Consider the following 26,881-nt stretch of genomic DNA (forward strand, 5'->3'; position numbering starts at 1 on the left):
GACATCCAAAGAGCGCGCGTCTGAGCTCCAAAAACCGGCTGAAGCCGCGAGGATCCGAGCTCTGTCGAGAACGTATCACTACGAATGTAGAGAAGATAAGCGGCTGAGGGAGTTGAAGTCACTCTGGATGGAAACTCCAGTCCATAACAAAAACCTCGGCAGTGTTTGCTTGGATGGCTTCTTGAAAGGAGGCGTAGCTTGTATTTCGTGCCATTCTCCGTTTGGTCCCGGAGAGCAGTCATATTGCTTACTACACGGTTTTATGGGTGTGAATCATCCCAGGGTGGATTTTGAGTCATGAGCCAGCTCTCTAAGGAGTAGTGAGACACCCAAAAAGTGCTGTGTTGTGGCATTGGAGAGTCTCTTTTGATGGGAAACTCTTGTTTTAGAGGAACAATTAAGTGACTATTGAGTGTCTCTTGTTGCTGGCTTACCCGATCCGTTCTGAACGATTGAAAAATTACGGACAAAGCCAGTGACAGGAAATCGGTGATTCTTCCAATTCAGCCCATCTTTTGTTGGTCAGGTTGTGGGAACTTCGACCACCTGTTTATAATAACGATTCCCTTGATAAAAGCTACCTTTCAAAAAGACAGTGTGATTGGCGGTCAAGGGTCGGCTGTGGTGGATTTATAGCCAATTTTGTGCGCTTGAATAAGATCAAAACAAACCGAAAGTGTGAGAATCATCCTTGACGACGGTAAGCATCCTCATTTCATATTCGGTGTTTATCTTCGACCCCTTTGGCCAGTCCAAAAGCAAAGTTGCGCCAAACGAACTCCAAAATTGCAAGTGTATGGCTTGGTACAATTACAAAATTGCCATCACCCAGTTGAGTTCGCAGTCAGTCACTATTCAGCTCGTCAGTTTATGGTGGCATCCATGGGGTTTGCAGTAGTGTGATATCAGTAGGAAGCCGTAACCTCCGTAGTTCTTATTCAAATTGCGTCCCATTTTGGGGGCCTCGACTCCTTCCTTTCCAACCACGACGCTTGAAGCATCATTGGAGTGGCAGCGTCCATAATCAACATCCTCAACCTTGATCTTGAAAAAACAACGCGCCACTTTATCGCCAATATCGTTCACCCCTATGTATGCATCTGGTATCAAGATCACCAACCACTCTGTGGTATTTGCCTTTACAGCAATATCGTATACAATACATATACGATCTCGAAGGGCTTTTGACTCTTTTTGTGCCATTTTCCTATTCCAAATCTTTGTGAGGATTGGCGTCCCTCCACAATGCCATTTTGATGGCAACTGGAATGCATCCAATGGTAGGGATTGTTATCCAATTTAGCGAGCTTGGCAAGTCCGAATGACTCAATCAAGGTCCAGTAATTCATCTTTTTGCCCGATGAAACGTCCAAATGCATGCTGGATGTGGATGGCATTGCATGCGGGAGTACTTTTATTCTCCGCATGTCAAACATATTCAGGACCCTGGCCACTGTATCTCCATCCTCGCTTACCTGCCCAAAGGGCACATCTGTCCGAATGGCTTCAGTTCTTTTCCCCCAAAATAAATGGCATTTATTCAGAAAGACATAAAAAATGGACGTTCTAAGGTGGCGCGAGACAATACCTGAATCATGAAGTGTGAATATGATCAGGACTTGATTTCTAAATCGCACCGCCTTGGTATCCCGAAATCATGGCGTGACCTTTAGATTGTCCTACGGGGGTCGATCAATTTTATATCACACCTTTTGAGCTGGCCTCAACGCCTGCTTAGTCGATCAAAGATCGTTGGTTTGCTCGTTCAAGATCATGAATGTTGCAGGAGGCAAAACAAAAGACATCAAATTCGAGGTGAATTCTCTGTCTCTTTCTCTCTCTTCGAAACGTGAGTCGCCAACGAGTGAAGGGAAGATGATAGAGAGAAATGCGACCTTCGGCATCTCAAACGGGTCAGATGATGAGGATGATGATGATGATGATGCCAATGATGATTTGCTCAATTGGCACCCAATACAAGCAAGGAATACAAATGGCAGTCTAATGGCAGATTTCGTCAATATGCACGATAGAGCAAGCAGATTGAGGTCCAATATCGAAATGATTTCTAGCGCCGACCTTGAACACCCGAGTTGGATTGCATTCCAATCTTGGCGTATCGCAACCATCAGCAATTAAAGTTGCTGATGTATTCGAGATGATCCCGAAAAGCCATTGTTTCACGATCTGATCCCGACTGATGACGTAAGGTTCATACGTTCACTTGACGAGTTTATATGAGTGTGAGTGTTGCTAATTCTTGGCATTGGTAAGCCAAAAAACCACCTCGTTGTCACTCTCCTCTGTCCCTCTCTTTCAAGTACCTCCTCCTCCTCCTCCTCCTTTTCCTCCTCCTCCAACACTACCTCCTCTTCAATTCAAGCTTACGAACTCATCGCCTACAATGGCTTTGATAATTTTGATGCCTACCCGTCTGCAATCTGATTGAGAGCAAATGGGCATCATTGGCCTATTGTAGGAGGCCTTAATTTAGCCGCTTTTTGTGACCCATTCATGCAGGCAAGGCTGATTTTACTACAGATACCTTTGTCTCCACACGAACGAAGCGCTATCGATCTAATAGGTTGCCAGCAAAAAAAAAGTGAACGACTTTTCCATCGGTCAACTTCCGTGAATCGCGTCTGTCTTTCTTACTCAATCCAAGTCAGCCAATTTTTATGGACTTGTGCACGTCATGGGATGCCGAGAACATCATTAGATGCGAGACATTTATCCAATTCTTCATGTTTGGATTAGAAACGAAAACAGTCAACAAAAGCCCCCCTCCGGTCTCATGGCATGCCTCGGATTAGACGCCATTGAGGTTTGAGAGTGGGTCCACTTTGAGCCAATGAGGCATGTGCATCTCGACCGACGGCGATAAAGACAACTTCATCCATAAGGGATCTGTCGGAAATGGCTGTCAAATGTGGTCTAATCGAGTTTTTGATCTCAAGAATTTGGAACACGCTCAATTTCTGAAGTGCATGGCCGATCACTGGATCAATGCTACAAGATCTCTTTCTCTTTGCTCATGTTGAAAAGACGAAAACAATGGCCCACGATGACTTGATTTGAAAGGACCTTATTAGTCGGACGGAAAACTTGTTGTCACCTTCACATACTACCTATGTATGTATCAAGGCCATTGACCCAAATAATGTAAGCATACAAGGGAATTGGATTGAATGGGATGTTGAGTCTGAAAACCAGGTCCGGTCGTTAATTTAAATCTACCTATCGTAAATCAAGCCATGGATCCTTTAGTGGGAAGGGCCACTAACCCTATAATTTTTATGGTTTAACATGTATCAATTGTGTAACAAGCATCCGGTACATTCACGCTTAATAATGACAGCTTCAATGGCACCGTTTTTATTATTTCACCCACTCGACTGATCTTGCTCCAAACGACCAAAACAAGTCAGATCTGATCAAACACACTTTCAAAGGCAAGGCCTTTTTTTCCAGCGGCGCTGAATTTTCTCCGACGATTTTCATTGGGGGTCCTGGGGTGTTGGAATTAGGCTTGCGAAACTCCCTTGAAAGAAGGCAATAATTGTCGTGTTGGGGCCTAATGAATGGTCGTGAGTGGAAATGTTTCATTTCTCTTGGTTGGCGAGTGGAGCATCCTAAAAAACTCCCATGTCAAATCCCTTAACTTTCGAGGAATGGCCTGAAAAGAGGCGCTCAAGTCGGAAAATAATCAATACATTTCCACAAGACCTAAAGATAGAATCATTCCCAAATCCGGCGAAATGTCCGTACGATTGGCTTCTGTTGTTCATTTTGCCCATTTTTAAATATGTGTTTCACACAAAGGTGCTTGATTGATGTCTCCTCCTAGTAGGCCTGTTTGGGGAGGGAAACGAATAGTTCAAGAAGATATTGATCAGTCTCCGAAATGACAAGGCCCCAAACCATCTGACTCACGAAACTGATACTTATTTTAGGAGTCGCCATTTGAACTTGACCGTTTACTTCAGCAATACATTGGCCCATGTTTAGACCAAGTCCGTTGTTGCAGGTGCCAAAAAGATCCATCATCCTAAGCACAGCCACTAACGATCTTAAAGTCGGAGATGTTGCTTCTAAAGATCAAGATGGAATCAAAACATTTCGTAAATCTCATATGAGTTGAATAACAATCAGTCTTTCCGTTGGCCTTTAGACAAAACTCTTTAACCCGCAGGACAGGTTTTCCAGGTGGAGTATAAAATAGTAATACCCGAGCTGGGGAGTAAATCTTCAGAATGGTCAAGTTTCCAGCTCGTATTTCAACTCGGGAGTCGGCAAGCCACTTGATTAATGATGTGCTTGCTGTATATGGTACCACATTAAGACACTTTTTATTCAACAAGATGTCCTCCAAGGCTTTGGGGTAACTCCCTCCGAAAGTACGAAAATAATGATGACCCCCTAACTACGGAGATACTGCTCAAAAAGAGGAAATCTGGGACTAATTATAACATTTTAACCATGGCTCGAATGAATACTGGTCAGTTTCTAGCCAAGGATTTCCAGTCCTTCTTATCAGTTGAGCATTATTCAGTTTGGAAGTGAACTTGGCCAGATGTACTCGTACAGTACATTACAAGAAGCGGAACCCATTCTCGATTGTTATCTTCCTATTGAACCCTGGACAGAGAGAGAATACTACGTTCAAGTCTTCGATTACCCTTAAGTAAAACCCAACTACCCTGGTACGCCTTTGTTAGTGTGTATGTAGCTTGTAGCCCCAGTAGAGATCCTCGCCAGAGTATTAGTAGTACCCTCTTGTTTTATGTCTGTACCGTCATTTTGTTGAAACTTGAAGCGATGTCCAGCTGCGTCAAAGATGGATTGCCACAATACCGACCTAATGGCAAAGATACCAACAATTGCTCGCTTGCTTCCAATACAAAGCTCGAGACCAAGAACGATATCTTCGGAGATATCCGGACCAAGTCGGCCAGAAGAAAAAGTAGCTAAAGAATCTGCTTCCATGAATATCCACCCTGCTGTCATTGATAGTCGGGAGCCTGAAGAGACACTAATAGGGTGTGTCATTATAATAAAGAAAATTTGTCAGTCGTAATTGCTATGAAAATGAAAAAAAGGCCTTCAACCTATCCGGACAGCGAAACGAAGGGTCTCTTAACTTCTTTTGGCATGAATGTCTCTAAATCGAGGGAATTTGTCATTGTGGTCCTCGTAATGTTTTGCAAGTACGTACATATGAGCAAATGTCCTCCGTAGGACCGTCGTCTTAAATACATTCTGGACGGTATGTTCGTAGTATGTACAGTCAATAACTGTGATTGTGCGTGGCCATTCATGGGTCTCCTTGACAGGATGCGAGTCATGCGAGAACATCACATGTGAATTGTTTTGGGGGTGGCCAAGAAACTTGAGGAATGCCCTCCCTAGTCAAGATCGTTCCATTCGAGTGCTGCCAAAATTGCTGGTGTGACCACCGAGCCACCGAGCCATTGGCTCCAACGTGGGAAATCAATATTCCCCCATGTCAACTTGGCTTTACAAATAGTCAATGCCAGGAACATCTTTATCTTTGTGACTTCATGAGCAGGGGGTTGAGAGTTGAGACCGCATTCGATTTTCGAATCTTCAAAACAACTCCATCCAATTATCCATAACGCCAAGTTCGACATACTTTGAGGTTCACATGAGAAATTGAAGTGCGTATCAGCTCGATCTGCTCATGAAGCCAGGGGTAAAGTCCGTGTTGCTTGGCAGCCATCTTTGGTGAAACTGGAGATGGTTTTCGTTCTCTAATCAAAGATATCGGATTTGTTACCAACAGCCTCAGTCTGACTCTTTTAAGAATCTCGTGTTCGTAGAAAGAACACGCTTCATCCAGGTTGGTTGGATGCATGCAAGCGAACATCGGATTCCTCGACTAAATCCCTTGATTGGGTCTTTGTTCAAGCCCCACCAGGGCTTGTCAAGTGTAGTATAAGACCTCTCACGAGCTCTACAAACTGGCTTTTTAAACCTTTGGAAGTGGAGGAGAATAGCCGAGAAATCTCGATGTCATCCCGTGCAAAGCCCAGACGGAGAGTACTCTCGGTAGATCGGTATTCAAGTGGTTGGAGAACTTCTGAGGTGGTTTTGATCTAAAAGGCACCGTCATTCACACAATTCGAATGTTCATTGAAGAATCTGGTCAGGCACAAATATGCCAATGGATCTCTCTCACTGTTCCATTAACATGTCTTAAAACGTTTACGACGGTTATCCGAGTTTAGAGGGCAAGTGAGAATAAGACATCGAGCTGTGTTTGGATTTGCTTTTAACTCTTGATTAACTTCCAACACGGTGATTTTTATTGAATTGTGGGGGGAAATCTTCAACGCAAGCAAACATATCCGGGAACCCTCGGTGAATGGAAACGCTGCAGAGAATGGCCATATATTTCATGGCGCTCAAGGAGAGTCCTTGACAATGGCATTAGTCCTGAAAGAGCACCAATATGAGGCGCTTTATTCTCTCTACGCTCCTCGACCCATTTGTGAAAAACGTGAGAAACTCAGCGTGCTGGTTGCCGCGGTACAACCACAAAATGAAGATGATTTAACGTATTAGTGGTCTCCTCTTACCTGTCTTTCTCCCAACACCCTTGAACAAACACCTGTGAGTTGTCATCTTCATGTTGGAAATGTTGGAAGAAGTAAGGGAGGGGTTGTATTGAGAGCCAGAATCTAGAATCTAGAATCCCGAGAGGTCAATCGACCCATTTCTTGACACGCACAACAACCCCAGACCAATTTCAATTTCGACTCCTGTACTTGAGCATTAGGTTGGCTGCTCGCCGTGGAATAATTATCCACCCAGGGAGTGGTAATGGTGCTTCTTCTTGTTTTACTATCGACATTCCGACCTAGATTGACTTTCCTGAAAGGCAAAGAAGCGTCTTCAGACTAGACACAAACCACTTCGTAATCCACACAGCTGATGACAATTACTTGGACATGTGTCTCCTAGGTGATGAAATATGACAAGAATTTCAGGGTGACGACGTGACGTACATAGGATTGCTTCACACTCCATCCCGGCATCGAATGGTCATTGATTTTTGTCATTAGTCAAGCTTAATTACGGTACAAGAAAATGATGATGATGACCACGTCGACTGCAGGGATAGAATCCCTGGATGGACGACGAAACCGCAAAAACCACCAGGGCTAACTAACTGTTTTCGATTGTCTGGGATTGAAGAGAACGCGATAATTATTGACAATGCGAGCTTCTTCACCTTCATTTCGTCTTCCTCTGGTTGAAACCAAGCCTTGGATCGTGTCTAGAAAGATCTTTAATCCTATTACGAATGAGCAACTAACATTGGAAGTCATGACTCTGGTCGTATCGCGTGTTGAAAGTGATTAAAAAAACAGTTGTTACACCGGCTTTTAACTCCTGATCCAGACTCGTTGCCAATATCCAATGGAAAGGAGTGAGATGATTGGAAAAATTCCACCTCAGCCCAACCCAATTATATTTAAATTTCTCCACCCTGCTTATCTATTGATGATCGGCATATATTTCGGGCATGCGGTCTCAGATATGCTCCAGACCACATTCCATATACCAGGCACTCACGAAGAAATGTGAAGATGCTCATGTTGCAAATTCAGAGAGAATCCTCATTAGGAGGCTTAGGTCGGTTTTAAGCTGGGCAGTTTGACATCTATGATTGGGGATTCCACAACGGAAAAGCCTGTGGTTATCTTGAACGTCGATCAGATAAGTCTTCAGAAGCTATTTTCTTGTCCATTTTCTTTGCCTCTTGGAACAACCATTATAGGTTTACCATGGCAATGGAGCTGGGTATTGGTGTTGAAGGTGAAAACGACGTGTGTCAGGTGAATATTGGGGGGATTTAAAGCCACTTTATCTAATGTGCCACGAATAGCCATTGGAGCACAAGAGATTCGCGTGCCTTTGAAGTGAAAACAAGCTGGCCATCTTTCCAATTATGGAGATTCCGACGGATTTTTTTCCACCTGAAACGCGTTTGGGTTTCCAAATGGCTTGCCAGTATCTTCGTCCATCGAGACGGCGTTTTCGTTTTTATCCCTCGGTTTCTCGGTAGCAACGAAGTGATTGATATTCTGTGCAATGCTCAATGCTCTTGTATTCATTGGACTACATTTTTCTCTTTGTGAGTGAGTACATATTGCGGCACAAAAAATATTGCTGTACTACACTGGATCTTTGAGGAGTCGTTCAAGATGGGATAGCGCTCCTTATTTTGATTGATGATGAGTGTAATTTGTCCAGAAAGTCCAGACATTGTGTCGCCTCAAAAGGGGTTGGCATCCAATTTTGCAGCCCACGATGATGCCACACAACAATGGATCTTCTCCTCCAAGTTACTTTGTGTTGCCATCGGCATATCGTTTTCTTGCGATCAAAAATTGCACACTAGCCCAAAGGTCTCATTACTCTGGATGAATTGACCTTGCACTCCCACCCCTCTGGTGTTAAAGCTGCTTGGGTTGTTGTCCTTGAATTGCATGCAAATTTGTGATCCAATCGATTTCACACCTCAAGTCTTCCGGCCCATTGTGGTAAAAGATGTCATTATTAATAATCATATTATTCCTATTATGATTATTACTTAGCCTTCGCCCCCCAAGATCCCAGTCGTGGCCATCAGGAAATGAACTTTTATCCGAATTTTCCCACCTCCAGAACAAAGACAGTCACGAGTGTTTGGTTGGGCAAAGTTTTATGCACAGTTTACACACAGCTGTCCATTATAACCTCGTTCGGTGCTGGCATAGGTGAACGGGTAGAAACAAACCCCATTTCGAGGATGCATGTGGCAACACGAAAGCCTCCTCTGGTGACAGATTTACAATCAAGGACATGACAGGTCCAATTGGTCTCTAAAGATAAAACACAAGCTCACATCTGTTCATTTACACTGTTAAAAAACTAATCTTGGAAGGGCAGACCTGAGGCTATTAACGACTGCGTGACCCAGTAAACCAATCAGAGTCTAGCTCAGATAAAGCCTCAACCGCTAGATTGAAACCTCTATCTACATACATATACCTGGGGACACAGGGACATCACTCTGAACGAAACGTTGCAAGTGGAGCTGTTGCCTCCTGCTTTTATTCACCGTAACCCAAAACCAGTTGGCACAATCAACCATGAAAGACGCTGCGTAGGCGTGTTGAACCCTGGTTGCATGGAGGCGAGGATGACGATGATGTTGGTGATGACTCCTTTGACCAAGTCCCGGTGGTTGTGGAGTGCAAAAAAACAGGGCCCAAACAAAGGAGGAGGACAAAGATGAGCTCAAAAGGATTCGCTTCTTCTTTTGGGCGTGGCACGATGCAGTTTCAATTGTTCATAGGAGTGACGTAATGGCGTCTTTGAAAGCTCATAAAAAAGTGCGAGTGGTCGGAGCCTTTTGGGGTAACTCACCCAAAAACGATGGCTGAAAAGCTAAGCTACCAAACCGCTATTATCGCCAATTTACAGAACTACCTACTTCTGGCAAAAGATACTACGACTTGATTTGGCGTTATCCATGGGTAGAATGATAAGTGTTTTGTCCCCAGGGCATATTGAAACATGTTGACAGTACAAAATATCAGATGAGTTTGAAACCAGCCTGGCTTCGGACAAGAAGTCCCTAGTCCGCCCACGTTTGACAGAGAATTTCCCACCATGTTTTTCCAGGTCTGGATTGAACTTGAGACCCTCCACAAATCAGAGCCCGGAAGAAATCGTCATGGGATCATTGGAATGCTAAAGGTACGAGCCTGCAGATGATAGTCGAAATTCATATCCATGTGGTATTGGCGAGGTCACACCCTTGATGCTCGTTGCTTTACGGACGAGTCGTGGGAGGGTGTGCGCAAATTTTGAGCTTGATTTACTGCACTCACCATGTGTAATCTCATTTGGGGCTGGGTAATGTTGTAATTGTAATATTTTGAGCTGGGACAGCCCCTTTCACAAGCTGGATCATCAACAATAACCTCTTGTTCTTGAATGCCTAAAAAACAAGACCTTCAACCCATCCTCGCTTGATACATAAGGGCTCGTTAGAAGGGACATTCTGGGTCAGATGTGCTCGAGAGTATAGGGTATATGGGTTGAACTGGCTTTATCTTGAGTAAGGATAGATACCAAAAGTAATAGGAGGAGGAGGAGGACGGAAAAATCGGTCTGATGAGGGTGGGTTAACGTGGATGAATGAATGTCACTTTATTTTGACTATTTCCTTTATTCCCCCTCCACCTATTCATTTCTGTATGAGATTTGGAATGAGGGGGGCAGCTCGTGGCTTGAAATCGCCTTTCGGGGGCATGGCAATGAGAACCAGTGCAATAACACCGAATCAGGCACTTGTTTCAGGTATTGCATCGATGTGACAAGAAGCGAGAGCATGATCTCATTCGGGGTTATCATACCTTCCCCTCTACGTAGTGAATGATGAAGAGGAAGAGTGGGGGAGTAGAGCAAGGGGGAGGGTTGAAGAACAATGCATTAAGCATGCATGGAGGCCATCATTAAGGAGTTTTTTCTAGAATAGGGGAACATGTGTTTTGTACTCTGAAATGTTTTCCAATGATTTCACGGTGCCAGCCACCAATTTTGAGATATCGTTTTAACACATTCAAATGTCAATGTCATATGTAAATTTGTCGAAAAGGAAAGAGAATGGCCACCCTGACATCAAGCCACAGAAAAAAATAATACAAAAACCCTAGAAAGGGATTCGAACCACCTCCCAGAGGATGGAACCGACTGGGAGTTCACCCTAAAGGGTTGGACAAGTCATAGTCCATCATTTCCGAGTATGTCTCAATCACGGATAATTAGTGTAATCTCCACGGGTCGCTTGAAGGTTTGATGGACACCAACCACAGACTGATGGGCTTGGCCACCGATGGAAATGACCTCTAATTAGGCAAACCTGGCTTAGCCTCCCAACTTTGCCCGACTTGTTTTCCCCAAAACTTGACTGGAGGGCAACAACGAATTCTCGAGACAGATAGACTGAGCAAGTGAGGGCTGCTTCGATTGGTTTTTCGTCTCTTGGGAGGTCTCATTCCAGGGCTTGAAGATAAGTTCAAGTTAGAATATAGAATAACTTCGTGGTTGCCCTAGGTGTCTCCGTTGCTGACTTGAAGATTACAGCAATAAATCGGAGTCGACTATTTGCTCGGAAGGTATGCAAAGCTAAATGGAATCCATCCCCTCGGTTGTATGCACTCTTCTTGAGCTTGACTAATAGTTTCCGTGTTCCCAATCAGAATGAACTGCTTAATATGCAGGATTCTAATCTTGAAATGGGGTCAATCTTCGTAACTTGCGGGATACTGACTAATGATTTGCCATGTTCAAGATCACTCAAATTGGCATTAGTTATATTCAAAGTCGGGTCTCCCAACGTCTCATGAGATAATTTTATGCCCCCAAATGCAATGGCCATTCCACTCCTAGTGGAATATTAATGTCAAATCCGTGATTGTTAAGGATTCCAGTGCCAAGAAAGGATGCAACCAGCTGCGGGTTTGAAGTGGCTGAGGATACTGATTTATTAGTTGTATCAAGAATAATTGCCAAAGCGTGTGTGGTGTCGTTGGGTTGCTTTTGAGTGTGAGATTTATCGTGATCCGCAGATAAACACCGAAGCCCCCGAATGTAAATCCTTTGTTTGAAACCCAATTCGTTGGATGGAACCAACTAACGCCAACGAAGCCCTCATGTTTGGTCGTCATATTTCTGAACACGCTTTAGGTTGACAAATGTGGCAGTCAGGAACCACGTTGGAGGCAACAAAGCATGGTCAAGCTGAACCTGGCTTGGTCACCTTTTCACTTCTAGCTTTGATCTCGTGCGTGTCAACAAAAATTTGAGACCCCATGAGTCGTCGTTTTTCTCCTGAGGGGAAGACAACAACACTCTGCTTCCTCATTGGCAAACCTTTCTTTTAGCCAACCATCCAAAACCCAGCATCCAACCAACCCAGCCCTGCTCGACAAGAACGTATAGTGACGATTCTCTTTGAAATGTGTTTTGTACTACCTAGATGACCAAAGTGACAAGGCAGATGTGAATATAAAGCATCAAGCCAAAAGGATCCTCATCTTTGTTTGAAGAAGGAATCCGACGAGCGTGGCGCGAGCGTTGGGAATGGTAAAAGTTTTGGAACTGTTGTGGAAGAAAGATATTAAAATTGGAGTCGTGATTTTCCCCCTCTTCATCTGATGTGAAGAGGAAGACGGATGCGGATAGACGGGGGCGACTTTTAATGCTCTGACTGATTATGAGTTCGTCGTACAACATTGACGCTCGTGATTCGGTTCCTACTCTAGGGCAGGTTCGTCCTTTAGATAGGTAAGTATAGGTCGGTAGTTTCATGTTGCCAGTCAAGGTCGTTTACTGATTATTCAGAGCCACCAAGCCGTAGCTTGTTGATGAATTACCGCGATGTCTTGGGATTGGTTTTGTGTCCGTGGAAGCTGATTAAACCGGTAAAGTAACCACATACAGGTCATCATTCTCGGACCAAGGTAACTTGTTATCATCACGAGGTTCAAAGGGTCAACAAAACGCTGAATGGTCATTACGTTCTGATATCATTGTTCAACCTTCGGGATGCCAGATGATCCTCGGGGGGAAAATTGATCACAGGAAACGCATTCGATGATCCTTCATGTCCATGTTCAGATCTGGTCATTGAAGTGGGATCGTTCCGCTCTTGTAGTACAGGAAAATGCTCAATCTCTCACGTGATGGCCGTAATTACACTTTGCATCCTGTCTAAGTGTTCATGATTCAAATTTTAATGGGAAAGGGACATTTCTCTCTTCCTCACTCGCTTCCCCAAATCTCTTTCCCTATCTTTGAATGGGACATAAAAACCATGAGATGAGGCCCATCACTTCTTATTTTAACCACAAACACAAGCTCGTTGTCGAGAGAGGCTGTGTAATTCTAATTTGATTCCCGCAACCAGGGTTAACTCGCGGGATCAAAAGCCATCCATCTCGTTCAATTTTGAGTCCCCAGCACCCACTATAAACAATCTTCCATCATGCCCGAAGTGGTTTGGACCATAAAAAAGTTGGAACAAACTCTTTCTGCACCTGTCTTATCATTACACTTCACTCGAATCCACATCTGATCCACATAGTTTCCCTCCCAAATATCAACTTTAATTGCCGTCTTTCTAATGCAGCTTTTTCCTAGAATAGAGGCTTGCTGCCATCGGCTCCTCCTCTTCGATGATAGCCACGAGCAGAAAGGCATGTGGCTCTTCTAACGGTCAGATGGATCAGACCATGGACAAGATGAGGGCTAGGAAGAAGGGTTATTAGACGTTTTTGTCTTCAAATAATGAACAACCTGGACCAAGCGAAGACGAGACAATGGACATTGAAGTGGAGCAAATTGCTGAAGTGCAAGATCTGACGACAAGATAAGAGGAAAAATCTGCTCACACTTGGCGTTTGTCTGCCCGTCAATTTCGATAAATGTGATTGCTTGTCGACGACCAATCCAAGCAATGAGACGATGCGAATGAGAGAATGGGCTGAAGGTCAAGCAAGTTTCAAGTGTCGAAAGTCCATCACAACCAAATAGTTGATTTATCCCGACTTGGCTGCCAAAACAGTGATTGGGAATCATACTTCCTTGGACGGTGGGATCAAGGACCATGTCACGTTGAGGGTGATCAATTGTGAATGGGCTTTTTTTCAAAACACGAATCTTCGGTCTCGAAAATTTCAAATTTCACACCTCTGAAAACCCGTTGTCTTGGATCAAAGCATGGAGATTAAACCTCGGACATCGTCCAACCAAATTATTAGAATGTCGACATTTACTGCACCCCAAAATGTGATGTTATGGCAGTAAAGATAGAATCGGATAGGAATCGGCTCAGAACGGGTTCAGTGATTTTCCCTTCATTTTTCTGTCCACAAGTTGTTTTGTCCAGATCGAGCGTAAACTGATCGGCGCAAACAAAATTCTTTCCACTTTTGTCATCCACCCCAAAAGGAAGAGGGTGATGCTTTTCTGGTTGGTCGAATGGTAATAGAATAAATAGGATTGCTCACCTCTCCGTTATTAATGGATGAAGAGACCGCTCACCAAAGAAATGAATCTTTGGGGGGGTGAGAGCCGGATGACTTTTTTTTGCATAAGAGTCGCTTGATGGCGTGTGGTGTCAAGCCATCACATTGAGAAATGCCCTGCAAAAAATGCCATTTGCTACCATGCTTCTGGGGACAGAATGATGATGGGAAATAGACACGAAATTTTCATTTTGGTCCCGACACGGAATAGATATCGGAAGGCAAAAAGAGCCATGAGGAACCCTTCGACGAAATTCTTCGTTTGGTGATACATACCTTATTCATTTGAGCTTAGAGAAACCAGGCAATTTGGTTAAATCATATGTTTATGGAACAAGAATTCCGAGCTATTCAATTCCAAGAAGAAAAAAGATCTGGCACAAGGCACACACACAATGATTCTCGGAAATCTTTTTGATGCCCAGCTACATTGAAACAGTCATGCCACTGTCTAAAAAGGTCATTCATTCTCAAATAAGCCGTGTTCAAACCAATTTTTATAGTTATAATGTTGCACTTGTGCCACTTCACATATGGACTCTCATTTGACCTGAATCCGAACCGCGTCAAAAGAGGTTGTTGTGACAAACATTTTGATCAGTGCACAATCTGATAGCCACAACAGAAATTCCTTGTAAAATGGTTGGTTGTTGGTTGAGTCTCACGACAATGGAGGCAGCAGGCGTGTAGTGTTGGTGAACTGAGTTCAACCCTCGGACCATCCAGGTTCAAGCGATACGACAACTCACTTTTTTGGCTTGGGAATCCAAGGAACAAAATGAAACGAGAAATTGATTAGATGGTATTCAGAGGAAGCCTTACCGTGGCAGTATTATTATTATTGTCGTTGTAGCTTCGGCTCGAAAAAATTCGATGAAAAAGTCTCCCACTTTTTCTTATCTGCCGTATGAGCAGAGGTCGAATCCAGTTGATAGTACTGCCGATTTTGTGTATTAGATGAGCTCGAAAACTTTTACATTGAAAAGCTTTGTTTTGAATAGTGGCTCAATATGTACTTCTGTTGAGGAATATTGATGCTCCTGTCTAGCTATCGCTCTCATCTGCCGAGAGATTTCCGACTGGTGATATGGCATTTTTACAACCTTTCTAGAGACATTTATGGCCAGAGTAGTAATTGAAGAAGACAGCATTGAACAAAGTGAAGCTCTCCAAAGAGTTTGGAACCCGTCGAAATACACATTTATGGGGACCCCTACCGTCAACCAACCCAGTTGTCGCTCGCTAGCTGTGAGGGTGAAGGCTGATCTCTTACTTAACCAAGCTCGTTCAAGAAGCCTTCCATGTAGTATTGTAAATGCTCCTGAAGTAACGCAATTCTTGTCGAGTCACCTGATGAATGGTCATTAAGGGTTTTTTGGGGAGGAATTCCTTCCAATTTTTAGGGAGATGTAGATCTTCAGGGAAGATTGCACTCTTGACACGAGTTGGCCCAACATGATTGAGACGACCCGAATCGTCTAATTGAACGATGAATTTGGACAAAATCGACTCTGAACCTTGACACTGTTCAATCATTCAGGTATCCTTAACGGATCTCAAATGGCTGAAATTTGACCTTCACTCCACTGGCAGACGTACCTAGGTTCATGCTTGCCCCAGAAACAATAACTCATAAGTCTGCTCTCTCTCTTTCTCTCTCCAAAAGGGATTTTCTATCGGACCCTTGAATCTTCAAGATGAATGAATCGCCTAGAACGTCTACTAAGAACACGATTGACAAGAATCCAAAGATTCTATCTGAGTCCTCGCCCAAAATCATCCTGTATGAAAAGGACAGCCGAATTCGTGTCAATAGGGGTGTGATTGACAACTTTATGACCCATGACCGGACCCAGGTCTTTGTTCAGCAATGGTAAAGGTGTCGTATTCAATCGATCCCCTCAGTGTTCAAGGCGTCTTGTCCGCGAGCGAGAAAACAGGTTCTGATCCTAACGTTCATACCAACACCACTTCCTGAAGTGAAGTTGTCCCTAAATCAAAAGTTCATTTGCCACTGACGACCTCTTTCTTTCTTGAGGTCGATCCGACGGGAAACAGCTCTAATCACTTCACACTCATTGAACAAGTGGGCTTGAAAACGGGGAGGATTTGATATATGCGGGACATCAGATTGGATTCAATTTTCCGACCTTGACTCTATGCCGGATTGTTATGGGAAGCAAAGCAGGCTGCGAGGAGCTCTTTGGATTAATTACTCAAGTAATCTGCGAAGCAATACACATCGGCTAGTACAATAGTAGCAAAAGGGTCCGCTTGGAAGCCAGCAGCGCAGAGTTGCAGATCTTTGAGTCAGGTGAACACGGCCCTGCCTACTAGGCAAGTGTGGTGTGGAATTAAAAGAGGTTGATGTAATTTATGAGCATGTTACCTTTGCGTACACATCACAGAGGGAAGCTGCTTGAAATGTTAGCCTTCGTTCGTTTTCGGTATCCTGGCTGGATAAGGAGCCATCCATTTTGCGATGATCAAAGTGTGCGAGAACCCTCGGATTTCGTGATCCAAGGCTTCAGTCTCAACTCTAAACCCCTGTTGAAATGAAATGTGCACGCTCTGCATTTTTCACCGAAGACGCCGATGATTACCGGTGTTATTGTTGTTGTTGTTGTTGCTGCGCTTGGAAAGAAGCCACCTTCGTGAGATTAAGAGAATTCGTGCTGGATTTCTTATCGAGATCAAGGAATTGCGGAGTGGCGTTTACCAATTCCCGGATTGGATTAAGTCACCTAGCTAGCAACTCGATCCGACTGGCGTGGTATAAGTTACGAGCAAATGCGCACGTCAACCTCCTCTTACCGAGAATGTTTACGAGCATATTTATCGCTTTCAGGCCGTTTGTGCGCATTCACAACAGTATATGTATATATATTCACGATATGATGCTTTATTCTAGGTATGTTCTTTGCCAAACTCCAGTGGATTCCTGCACGATCACTAGGCACAGAAAAGCATGGCAAGCCTCCAATGGTCATTTGTAGCCTAATATAAGGACGTGTATGTGGAACACGTGCAATCATAAGGGATCTAAATTGCATGCGAAAATAATCAAACTCACACGTCAAAACTATCATAGAACCATGGCCAAACGTTGCAATATGGTGTAACTGGATCATTTGGGACATGGGGAGATGTTGTGGAACTGCCACTTCATGCATGTTCTCACTCACTTCCGGTCTTTAAGACGTGTTAAGGATGGAAATTCCAGACGGTGATTAAATCACTAATAATAATGGTTGTTTCTCCCTGGGTTGTCAAACCGGAAGAATGTTGTTAAACAGAGATAAAGATTAAGACACGACGACACAGGATCTTTATGGGTGAAGTGTTGGCCATGTGCCTCATTAGTATTCATCCTTCTCCTAATACCATGCATACATGAATAATCTGAACGCAAACAAGGAATTCAAACTTCATTTGGGGCTTCATTCAACAACATCTTCCGTTTTTTTTCTTGCCATGTATGACCTCTTTTCATAAACAAATCCGCCAAACGTCACTCGTCGCGTCCAAAAAACCATGCCACTCTCAATTAGCATCACATGTTCAAATGACTCTTAACACTTTGAAATCGAAAATAAGGAACTCATCGGGATCAATTTTGATCTCGTAAATAATAAGGAAGTGTCGTTTTGCTATTTCTCTGCCAGTTAATGGACCGGGTAACAACCCTTGATGCCCGTTTTTTTGCCCAGGATCTTGCATTTCCGTCAGCGAATTTCGTGTCTTCACGACAATCGAAATTCTACGTAGACAACATATGATGGCTTGAATTACACCCTACCGAGATTTGATCCAGATCGATATCCCTGTCAGGCTATAATTATTTTCGGAAGATGATGCATCCGCCTCAATTTGATTTTCAATCAATGGAAAGAGCCCTCCAGAAATCATCATTGTTTACTGTGATCACCACAGGGCTTCTTGAACAAAAAAAAAAGGCCACTCTTCTGCTCCGATAGAGAATGTCAAATTGCCTAAAACAACCAGTTACTTTTTGTTATGGCTGAGATGGTTGATTTTAACCGTGATACATTCAGTTATATTCCGCTGACCAAGGACGAATCATGAACAAATCTACAAATCTCCCTTGGTCGAGGATTGCCAAGAACTCGTTCCGTTTTTGTTGCTCGATCCTGACCTACTGAACATTTGGCCTCTATGAGAACAACCCTTTATACTAAAGATCGCCTGTAATAGCATTTTCCATATCTCATTTCAACGCCAGAAAGACTCCTCACTTTTATCTTGAACGATTGTCATGGTCAGGTGGAAGATGACAATGATGCCGTTGAGGAAGAACAATGTATTGTAAATGAGGAAGGGGAAGAAAAAGACTTCTGTACTTTGAATTCCTGAAAATGGCACCCCTCAAACACATTTTGGAAGCCTTCCTCTCCATCCTCTGTCTTTCTCTCTGTGCAAACATTGGCGAACCATATCTGAATTTCATGTCATGGTCGTCCACTCCTCAAAAAGCATTGTCCGTCCATCTTCGCTTTGTGTTCATTTGCAATGCTTCTCATTTCATGACTCCTTTCGTCCGAGGGATTTTTTTTTGAGAATGAAAACTGCATATCTTATTGTAGGTACGTGAACATTAGCACGTGGATAATTTGACCATACTTCATTTGAGCATGCTTTACTTCAAGGGCAACAACACATGTGCTCAAGTAATGAAGCTACTTTTTTCGCAAAGTTTTGCACTTCTGAACATCTGGAGCTTCAAGATGATATCAAGCCTGTTTAGCCCACAATGACTCATTCCAAAATGCTATTCGGCTTTTATAAAGTGGAATATGGGGAAAATAATGGCATTACACGCTCCCAAATGAATCTTTTTTCTCTCTCCTCCCCTTCAGCAGTTTCCTACGATCTCTCACCTTGAACTTGGTGGAAATTAAGTCGATGTCAGACTGTCAAAGATTTGTGCGGCCATTTCGAGAAGATTTTTCCGATCCCACCTAATCCAGATTTGACGGAGGATGATCGGTCGATCTAGATTCTTGCCCTAAGAGGAAACTCACTTTATTTTGGAGGCAATTATACAAACTGACAAAAACGTTGCTCCCCCCTCGGAGATCTTCATGCTTTTTGAACCGCTCAAGGTGGGAAATGGGACGTGTGTGAGCGACTTCCGTTTGATCTCTGGGAGAGCACATGTTATTCATTTGGGAGTTGGAATGGTAGCTACGTACATTGGTACGTTGGGGGATGGACAAGTTTCCATAGATGCCTGCCTGGGCAAGGATGGTTCTTGAGCCCTGAAGGCTTCCGTTGGCAGTTGTCGTTTCCTTTGGGTTGGTGGTTGGTACTACCATCAGCACCATTTCTTTTTTCTGAACCAACTCATAACCAGGATGGAAAAGCGGTTCGCTCTCTCGACATCCTTGTTCGAGCGAACAATTTAGCTCACCCCAATGTTGATTGTGCAAGAAAATTGGCCACGATGTCAGATTTAGAATTTCCAAGTAGTAATTAACCAAAGATTAATTGGTCAGTTCTAATCGAAGGCGGCTTACCACAACATTTTCATGTGGTATTGATGAGGTTCTGCCTCCGAAAGACCCCAGTTATGATGGTTTGAAGAAATGATATGGATGGTCTGGCGATCGTTGAACTCGCTTCTGAGTGAAGATGAACACATCGTACATCGAGTACAGTACGGTTCAATGGGAGGACATTCGTCTTCTCACTTCACCTTGACACGGCCATAAGGAGATCTGTTTAAGTCTATAGAAAATGACACCAGAGAACCCAGCCAAAAGAAGACCTTTAGACCTTAAATCGAGCCTCCTCCTCTTTCTCTTCGTCATCATCTTCATCATCACCACCATCGTCGCCCTCCTCGTGTCTATGTGCTTTACTTAAGTGCTGATGATCCCAGATGGCAGCATGCTGTTCGGAATGGATGGCAAAGCCACCTAGTCAGCCCTGAACTCGTCTAGCACCTCGCCTACCTACCTACCCATCCTAGGTAGATCCTGCCTACTGTCTGTACTGCAGAAAACTCACTCCAGATAAGGAGGATATTAGGAGGCTCATTTCGAGTAATTTTCGGGTTAGCAAGTAAAAGATCGTTTTCTGTCGGCCTCCGACCTTGGAGGCTTAAGGTGGTATCTTTTCGCAACCATCCTGAGATAGCAGTGCTTTAGGGAAGCGGAGGAGGCCGTGGCCGACAAATCAACCATTATTGGAGCTATGAGCACAAATCTGATTTGAGTGAAAAATCAGGCACCGGATATTAATTTTCCGGACATTTTTCTCCCCACCTGGTCGACGATTGGAGTCTGGTGAGGGGAAGGTGAATCTGATAACAAGGACGATTCTCACCTACATAGCGTCGCAAGTACAATCATCTATCCTTTGTCTTGTAACGGTCTTGCCCTGAGTCGAACCGAACACTAAGATTGAATTGATCTCCGAGGTGCCAGATTTGGGGAAGAAATCGATTTCCCATGCAGACTTGGAGTGATTATTCCAGATTGTATCGGCGATTGATTCAGTGAAGATGCTGAGGTGTTGCGCAAGCTCCAACCGTTTTAACGCCAATCCTGGCCATGTTTTGGCACTGCGGACAATCAATGGATGGAAGATGCGGCTAGCCGGAGATTTCCTTATTTGGAAACAATATTAACACTTTTATTGAGTTGGCAAATCACGAGTCTATCCTCCTCCTTGATTTACTGGTCTCGTCTCCATCAATCTCAAATGGTCACGTGGGTGTTAGAATGATCTCCAGCAATCCCATTGGGGAAAGATGCCAAGGAAAATGGAACAAGCCCCTCTCAGCCCGAGTGACAAGTTCACCTTGAAAGTAATGAGATTAAAAGGCTCCCTCTTTTCCGTGTATTCAGAGTTTATGAGGGATCCAAATTTCATTGCTTCCTTCAATTATCCCTTGAAGAAAGGAACAGAAGGGCAACCTTGTGTGTATGAAACAATTCACAACACAAAAGAACTCATTAATGAGGTGAGTAATATATAGCTGATTGAGAATCTTCTTTTTTAAGCCATGAAGGGGGATAGGGATCTTAGGGTTCTTGTAAGAAAAGCCAAAGTAAACTACCCTCATGTTCTTACATAAAGGACAACCTTGAATTAGATTCACCCCTCAAAGCGCATTCAGATAATACTACATACATACAGTAAAGGTCCGAGGCGATTGCTAATTGGGCGCCTTTGGGAAGATCAGGTCACTCTCACCGACTGGTTTCCATTCAAGTCAGTTGACTCATTGAGAATTATCATTACACATTTGGACCTGAAGGCACAGTTGGTGCTCTCAAGTTCTGGCTTGCTTGCTTGCTTGCTTGCTTCACCTTAGTCGCCGACCAATTATCCACAACATCTCGAGGGTAACCATTATCAAAATAATTGCAAATGAGTCTTCCATCCACGTATCTCTGAAGTTCATCCTTGACATGCCACAATTGCATATATACCATGTAAGTTGGATCGGAATTGGACTCTCGGGGTCAAATCAATCCCGGGGATTCTCGTTTTTCCGTTAGCTTAGACAGCACAACATGTCTCGTTGTTGCTCCGGAAGAAGTCATAATTTGACTTGAACATGATCCATCGGTCCTCAAAAATCAATCTCTCTCTCCATCTTAGGACAAGGAGACGTCTTAATCATATGTTTGGCTTGTAGGCTGTGGTGGATGAGGATGATGATGATGTTGCTATTGCTGTTGGTGCTGGTTCGTTTCTGTGGGTCCTCGTTATGCCCCATACCTCGAAAAATTGAGCGTCTTGATTCAATGGCCCGCTTCCAAATTGATGGATGAGCATTTCCGCAAAGTCGAGCATGTCACAAAGGCAGACTCGGAATAAGTTGGGATTATTCATAAAATCGAGCCATTCCTCACCTCAATGAGATCATTTAGAAAAGGTCAAAAAAAAACGACGAACGAACGAGAGACGATGTCCTCCTGAGCGAACGACTCAAATCAGGATCAAGTTCCATTTCCTGGCCACACCATAAAAGTTTATCGCACTTCATTATGGTAACAAGACAAACATATCTGTCATATGGCAAGACATATGAGAGTCTCCAGCCACATGTGGAGAGAGGAACGGGGTTGAGGATGATACATGTAGAGGTCGGGGTCAAGAAATCAAATGTCATGTGACTCCGACCGAATCCATGTGAAATTTCTCACCACGTTGAGGAAACTCGATAACACTTCATCCAACACAGTTCAATGAACTTCAAGGGACAGCAAAACATTTAAAGGTGCTTTGACACCCAATCCATGGAACCGGCAACTGTACCCAAACCCAACGTTAACATGTACGACATACACATGTACACATGTAGGAATAGGGAAAACCGGAAATGAGAACTCTCCTTCGTTGGTCGTGTCATGATTTAGCCAAGAACGACGAGCTGAAGGTCCTGAGAAAAGTGATGCCTGAGAACTTCCAGTTCATCCACGAGTTTCTGACAGAAGTCATTTAAGCCTGACAGTTACGAGCAAAACACACGGAAACACATAAAGCTCCTTGAAATTAATAACCAAGTAGTCCGAGTCTCTAGCTCCTACCACCACCACCTTCACTAACATCACTTCCACCGAGACCCCATGCAGTCATTAAAAGGGCTCCTTCAGTCCCATTATTGCCATTGAGTCTTTTGTCTGGCCAAGTGGGTTTAGAATGGCTTGAGACAGAGATCCCTTTGGCACAAGTCCTTTGGAGAGGATAGGATCGTTAAGTATGTAATCCTTGAAATGCCAAGGTGCGAGCTGCTACTGTAAAGTCGTCATTTTGCAAGAAAACAGAATTAATCCTCCGATGGATCCCCGCAAAGTGAGCTCGAGTACGAGGTTGTTGGTCATTTTCTGGCATTTTGCTTCGGATAATATCTCCCATTGAGTTTGGATGACCACCAAGAGGGAGCTCCGGTTCAAGTGGATTTTTGTTTTTTTGTTGTTGGAACCAAGCCACAACACCTTTGATGAGCAACCCTCTCCCATCCATCCAACCATCGATCTCTCTAGGTTTCAATCAGCTTGAGGGTGGAAGAAGCCCTCACCCTCACGGATTGGTACCTTGCTTACCATTAGCTCTCATTCCAGTACAGGAATCTGGCTACCCCAGGGGATGAAGAGCATAAATGCCACAATCTCTGGAGAACAACAACCTGATGCATGGTCATTTCGTGCTGATAGGATGGGTCAGAACTCATCGGAGCACCGAGACAAACAACTCGGCTATCTGTTCTGTGAATTCATTTACATGTTTTCGATTGATCAGGTTGGGAAGAAATAATTGGAGAACTGATTCTTGTTATGGTTGTCGTTTTTTCCAGATTGGGTCCAGGAACTAGAGGATAAGATATCTACTCAATATGCCGCCTGCTCCAATGACAAAAGGCACGGGATCCTTGGCCCGAAAATGGCGGAAGATCAAGAAGCGTTGCTCGAGTTTCTCGTCGGGCGATGTCCTCAACGGCCTCACGAGGTCCAAGTCAATGACCGAACGAGATGCTTTGGGCAGCGAGGACATGAACCATCACCAAACATCTCACCTGGACTCTGACGACGAAGAGGAAGACTTTGATGAAGGCATCGGCGAATTGAACATCACAGTAGCCACGACAACGCTGGATGAAGCCTCGTTGTCCAAGTTCCGCAACATACGCGACAAGCTACATCAATGGAATTTTGACAGAAAACGGAGAAGCAGTCAGGGCGAATCGTCCTCTTCATCTTCTAATGGGCAGGGTCACGGAGTTGCCCATAGATGGCAATGGCAACAAGAGCATCAACATCATTCCTCCACACCGTCCTCCTCCTCGCCCCAATCCAGTTCTTCGTCAGGTTCGACCAGACCTGTTATGCGCTCCAGTAGCCTCAAAGGTGATCTACATCATCAGAAGGCTTTGGTCGTGGCTGGCCAGAGTAATGAGGGGAATGAACATGAAGGTGATCCGGATCAAGAAGACGGAGACGATGAAGATGATGAGGAAGTGTTTGTGCGAGCCGATCCTATTCATACCAAACACTCGGGTCAGGTTAAAAGTGCCATGATAGTGTCTGCCACGAACCCTTACTGCACAGGAGCCCGAGTTCCAGCCAAGTTGAGGACCAAGAAAAGGTTGGGCACCAATTGGAGCAACACACCCAGTCCATCTCCGCCCATCTCCGACGACTCATCGGAGGGCCAAGGACCCACTCACAGTAACATTAGCACCGTGTCCTCACTATCGCACGATCAAGATTCGGGATACGATGGCTATTGTCCGACCGTAGACAAGTCCATGCATTCCATTAGCTCCTCAGAAAATACGTCCGTGACGTCGTCCCTGGAAGAATCCCATTATGGGAACACCACGGTGGGACTGTCACCCAAAGATTTTGCCATATATGGTCGGACAGCAGTGGGGCGTAACCGTCCTCAAAGTGTGTATGAGAAGCAATATGGTCCTGTTCAGCATTGTTTGGCCACGCCCGAGTTCGATCACACCACCTACTCGCCCCGATCTCAAATCGCTACAGTGGTCAACCTAGTCAATCGAGAGCCTCAACCGCCCGCCCGACCCATTCCCGAGCGCGGCCAAGGGGCGGTCCCTCCTCCACTACCGCCCAGACCGACGAGTTTCATACCTGCCACATCGTCCACGCCACACCCATCATATCATACCACTTCTTTACCAAGAAGCCGAAGGTTGAGGAAACTAGCCCAAGACCAAAGACGAAGTTACCATCAAGATGCCGGTTCGGAATCCCCTCGTCTCAAGGGCGGTTTCTCACATTCCACTACCGAGGTCAAAAAGGGTGACTCAGTGGATGGAGACGGGTCTGACGACACTCAAAATGGAACATTGAAGAAGGTATTGAATTTGTTTTTCTGGATATTGATGGCAACCATTGAGCTTTGGGCGTGAAATCACCGATCGATGCCTTTGTCTATTTCAGACGTCTTCGAAGTTTTGTACATTACCTAGACACAAACACCAGCAACAATTCAGCATTGAGTCCATTTCCTTTGAAAAGGGTCCCGGACAGAAGAGCTTGGGTTTTTCCATAGTCGGAGGAAAAGACAGTCCCAAAGGATCGATGGGGATTTATGTCAAGACGATATTCCCGAACGGTCAAGCACTGGACAAACTTTGCGAAGGTGGGTATCACGTGTTGATTTACCTGAAAAGGAGCACGTGGTCTTATGGCTAATAAATGAATCATCTTTTGCAGGGGACGAAATCTTCTCGATAAACAGTGTACCCGTTCAAGGGATGACACACCAAGAAGCCATTGCCATGTTCAAGGAAGTCAAGTTAGGATCGCTTATTTTAGTGATTGGACGACGCACTCAGCTGAAAAAGAAGGCCGTCAGTTTTGAGGAATGAAGCTGACCTGAAGAAGCCCAATATGCCTAAACATTCGCCTAACTAATTTTGTATCAGATTATCCATGATATTCTCTTTAATTCTTGTTTGCTGTTGTGATAGATGTTCTCTTAAATAAACTACAATTCACAATATAGGATCATTTAATTGCGAAGTACAATAGCTGGCATGAGAAATACCTGAAAGCATAAATCAAAGAAAATGTTTTCTTCTTAAAACGTTGATATTGGTTTGGTTTATCACTGCGTTATCATTTAATTCATTATTAAAACTTTGCTCTTTTGCGTTTTTGTTACCAGCACAGTTTAGGTGAGATATATTACCCGCCTTGCTAGAATGAAACAGCAGAACAGTTTGCTTAAAATGAAAGCATGTTCACACTTTTTAATGTTCGTTTGAAATTTTGCTTCTTTAACGAGGTGATTTTTGCTGAACAACTTATGACTGATTTATCTCTATAACATAAATACACCACCAACCCTTACGAGCGACCCTTTGAATCTTACAATGATAAAACTACAATCACTATTAACATCCAAATAAGAATGGACGGAGAGCTACTCTGTATATATTGTTTACTTGGAGCATACCAGCCGCTTTTCAGCATCATCTTTTTCCATTAGATTAAAATAGCTAACGTTACATTAGCCAAAAATGATGTTTTGTAAATCAGCCACCAATAACTTATGAAACTGTGCTATCCCTTATACTAATTGTTGGAAACGATGATTGCCAAAGTGTTGACATGAAGCGTTGTTAATCATGCAGTATACAAGCTCTAGTAAAATTATGATTTACTTGTCATGATTGTCCCGAACTTTACCCACAGAGAATTTAAAACGCCTCACAGAAGAGTTGGTGGGGCTTATTCATTGTGTCACAGTACTTGGGCAATAAACTGTTCATTAAATGATCTCTAGATAAAGTTTGGCATCTTTGAGTATGCATTCTCTCGTTTCTACGTTTGTTTGTGGCGCTTTCTCCGCGATCCGCTCAATGGAAATGACTATTGATCCAAATAATCTAAATGACCAATATTTCAGGACCATTCTCTGATCATGGCCATATTCAAAGATATCTGGCAAATAAAATGGATATTTCTTTGCCAGAACATATGTCAAATTGAAACATTTGAGAAGCAACCCATAAGGAGAATATTTGTAAAATGGCAAAAACTCTCAAATAACTGAAGGCACTTGTGCTTTCAAGTAGAGCCTAAGAAGATTCATTTTGCCTTCAAGTGAATTTTACTCATTTGTTAGGTAAAGGGCCCTGCAAAATTTCACGACGACCACTTCAAACAAAAAAGCTTCATTAAGTTACAACTAACAATTGATGACCAACTGTCTTTATTTTTTGCTTCTCTCTCTGAGCAACAGATGCAAACTTAAAGCCTTTGTTT

General features: G+C 43.8%; 1 protein-coding gene across 3 annotated transcripts; it reads left to right on the plus strand.

Annotated features, from left to right (window-relative positions):
* On the plus strand, positions 1-25,611 carry LOC131879359 (uncharacterized). Of its 3 annotated transcripts, XM_059225659.1 has the most exons (5): positions 1-700; positions 9,697-9,771; positions 23,440-24,963; positions 25,049-25,250; positions 25,325-25,611. In XM_059225659.1, the coding sequence occupies exons 3-5, from the start codon at positions 23,479-23,481 to the stop codon at positions 25,477-25,479; spliced, it is 1,842 nt and encodes a 613-aa protein (XP_059081642.1). In that variant the 5' UTR covers positions 1-700; positions 9,697-9,771; positions 23,440-23,478; the 3' UTR covers positions 25,480-25,611. The 3 variants fall into 3 exon arrangements, with proteins under 3 accessions (XP_059081642.1, XP_059081644.1, XP_059081643.1); XM_059225661.1 differs by lacking the exon at positions 9,697-9,771 and having other exon boundaries at positions 63-700; XM_059225660.1 differs by lacking the exons at positions 1-700; positions 9,697-9,771 and adding an exon at positions 11,539-12,366.
* Positions 25,612-26,881: the final 1,270 nt, after the last annotated feature.

The sequence above is a fragment of the Tigriopus californicus genome, chromosome 4, assembly GCF_007210705.1.
Source record: "Tigriopus californicus strain San Diego chromosome 4, Tcal_SD_v2.1, whole genome shotgun sequence".
Taxonomy (NCBI): domain Eukaryota; kingdom Metazoa; phylum Arthropoda; class Copepoda; order Harpacticoida; family Harpacticidae; genus Tigriopus; species Tigriopus californicus.

Bases quoted from the DNA above. Each gene is read 5' to 3' on its own strand.
- LOC131879359 (XM_059225659.1), top strand. From the start codon at position 23,479: ATGCCGCCTGCTCCAATGACAAAAGGCACGGGATCCTTGGCCCGAAAA. The intron at 24,964-25,048 runs GTATTGAATTTG...TGTCTATTTCAG, and splicing joins AAAATGGAACATTGAAGAAG to ACGTCTTCGAAGTTTTGTAC. The intron at 25,251-25,324 runs GTGGGTATCACG...CATCTTTTGCAG, and splicing joins ACTGGACAAACTTTGCGAAG to GGGACGAAATCTTCTCGATA.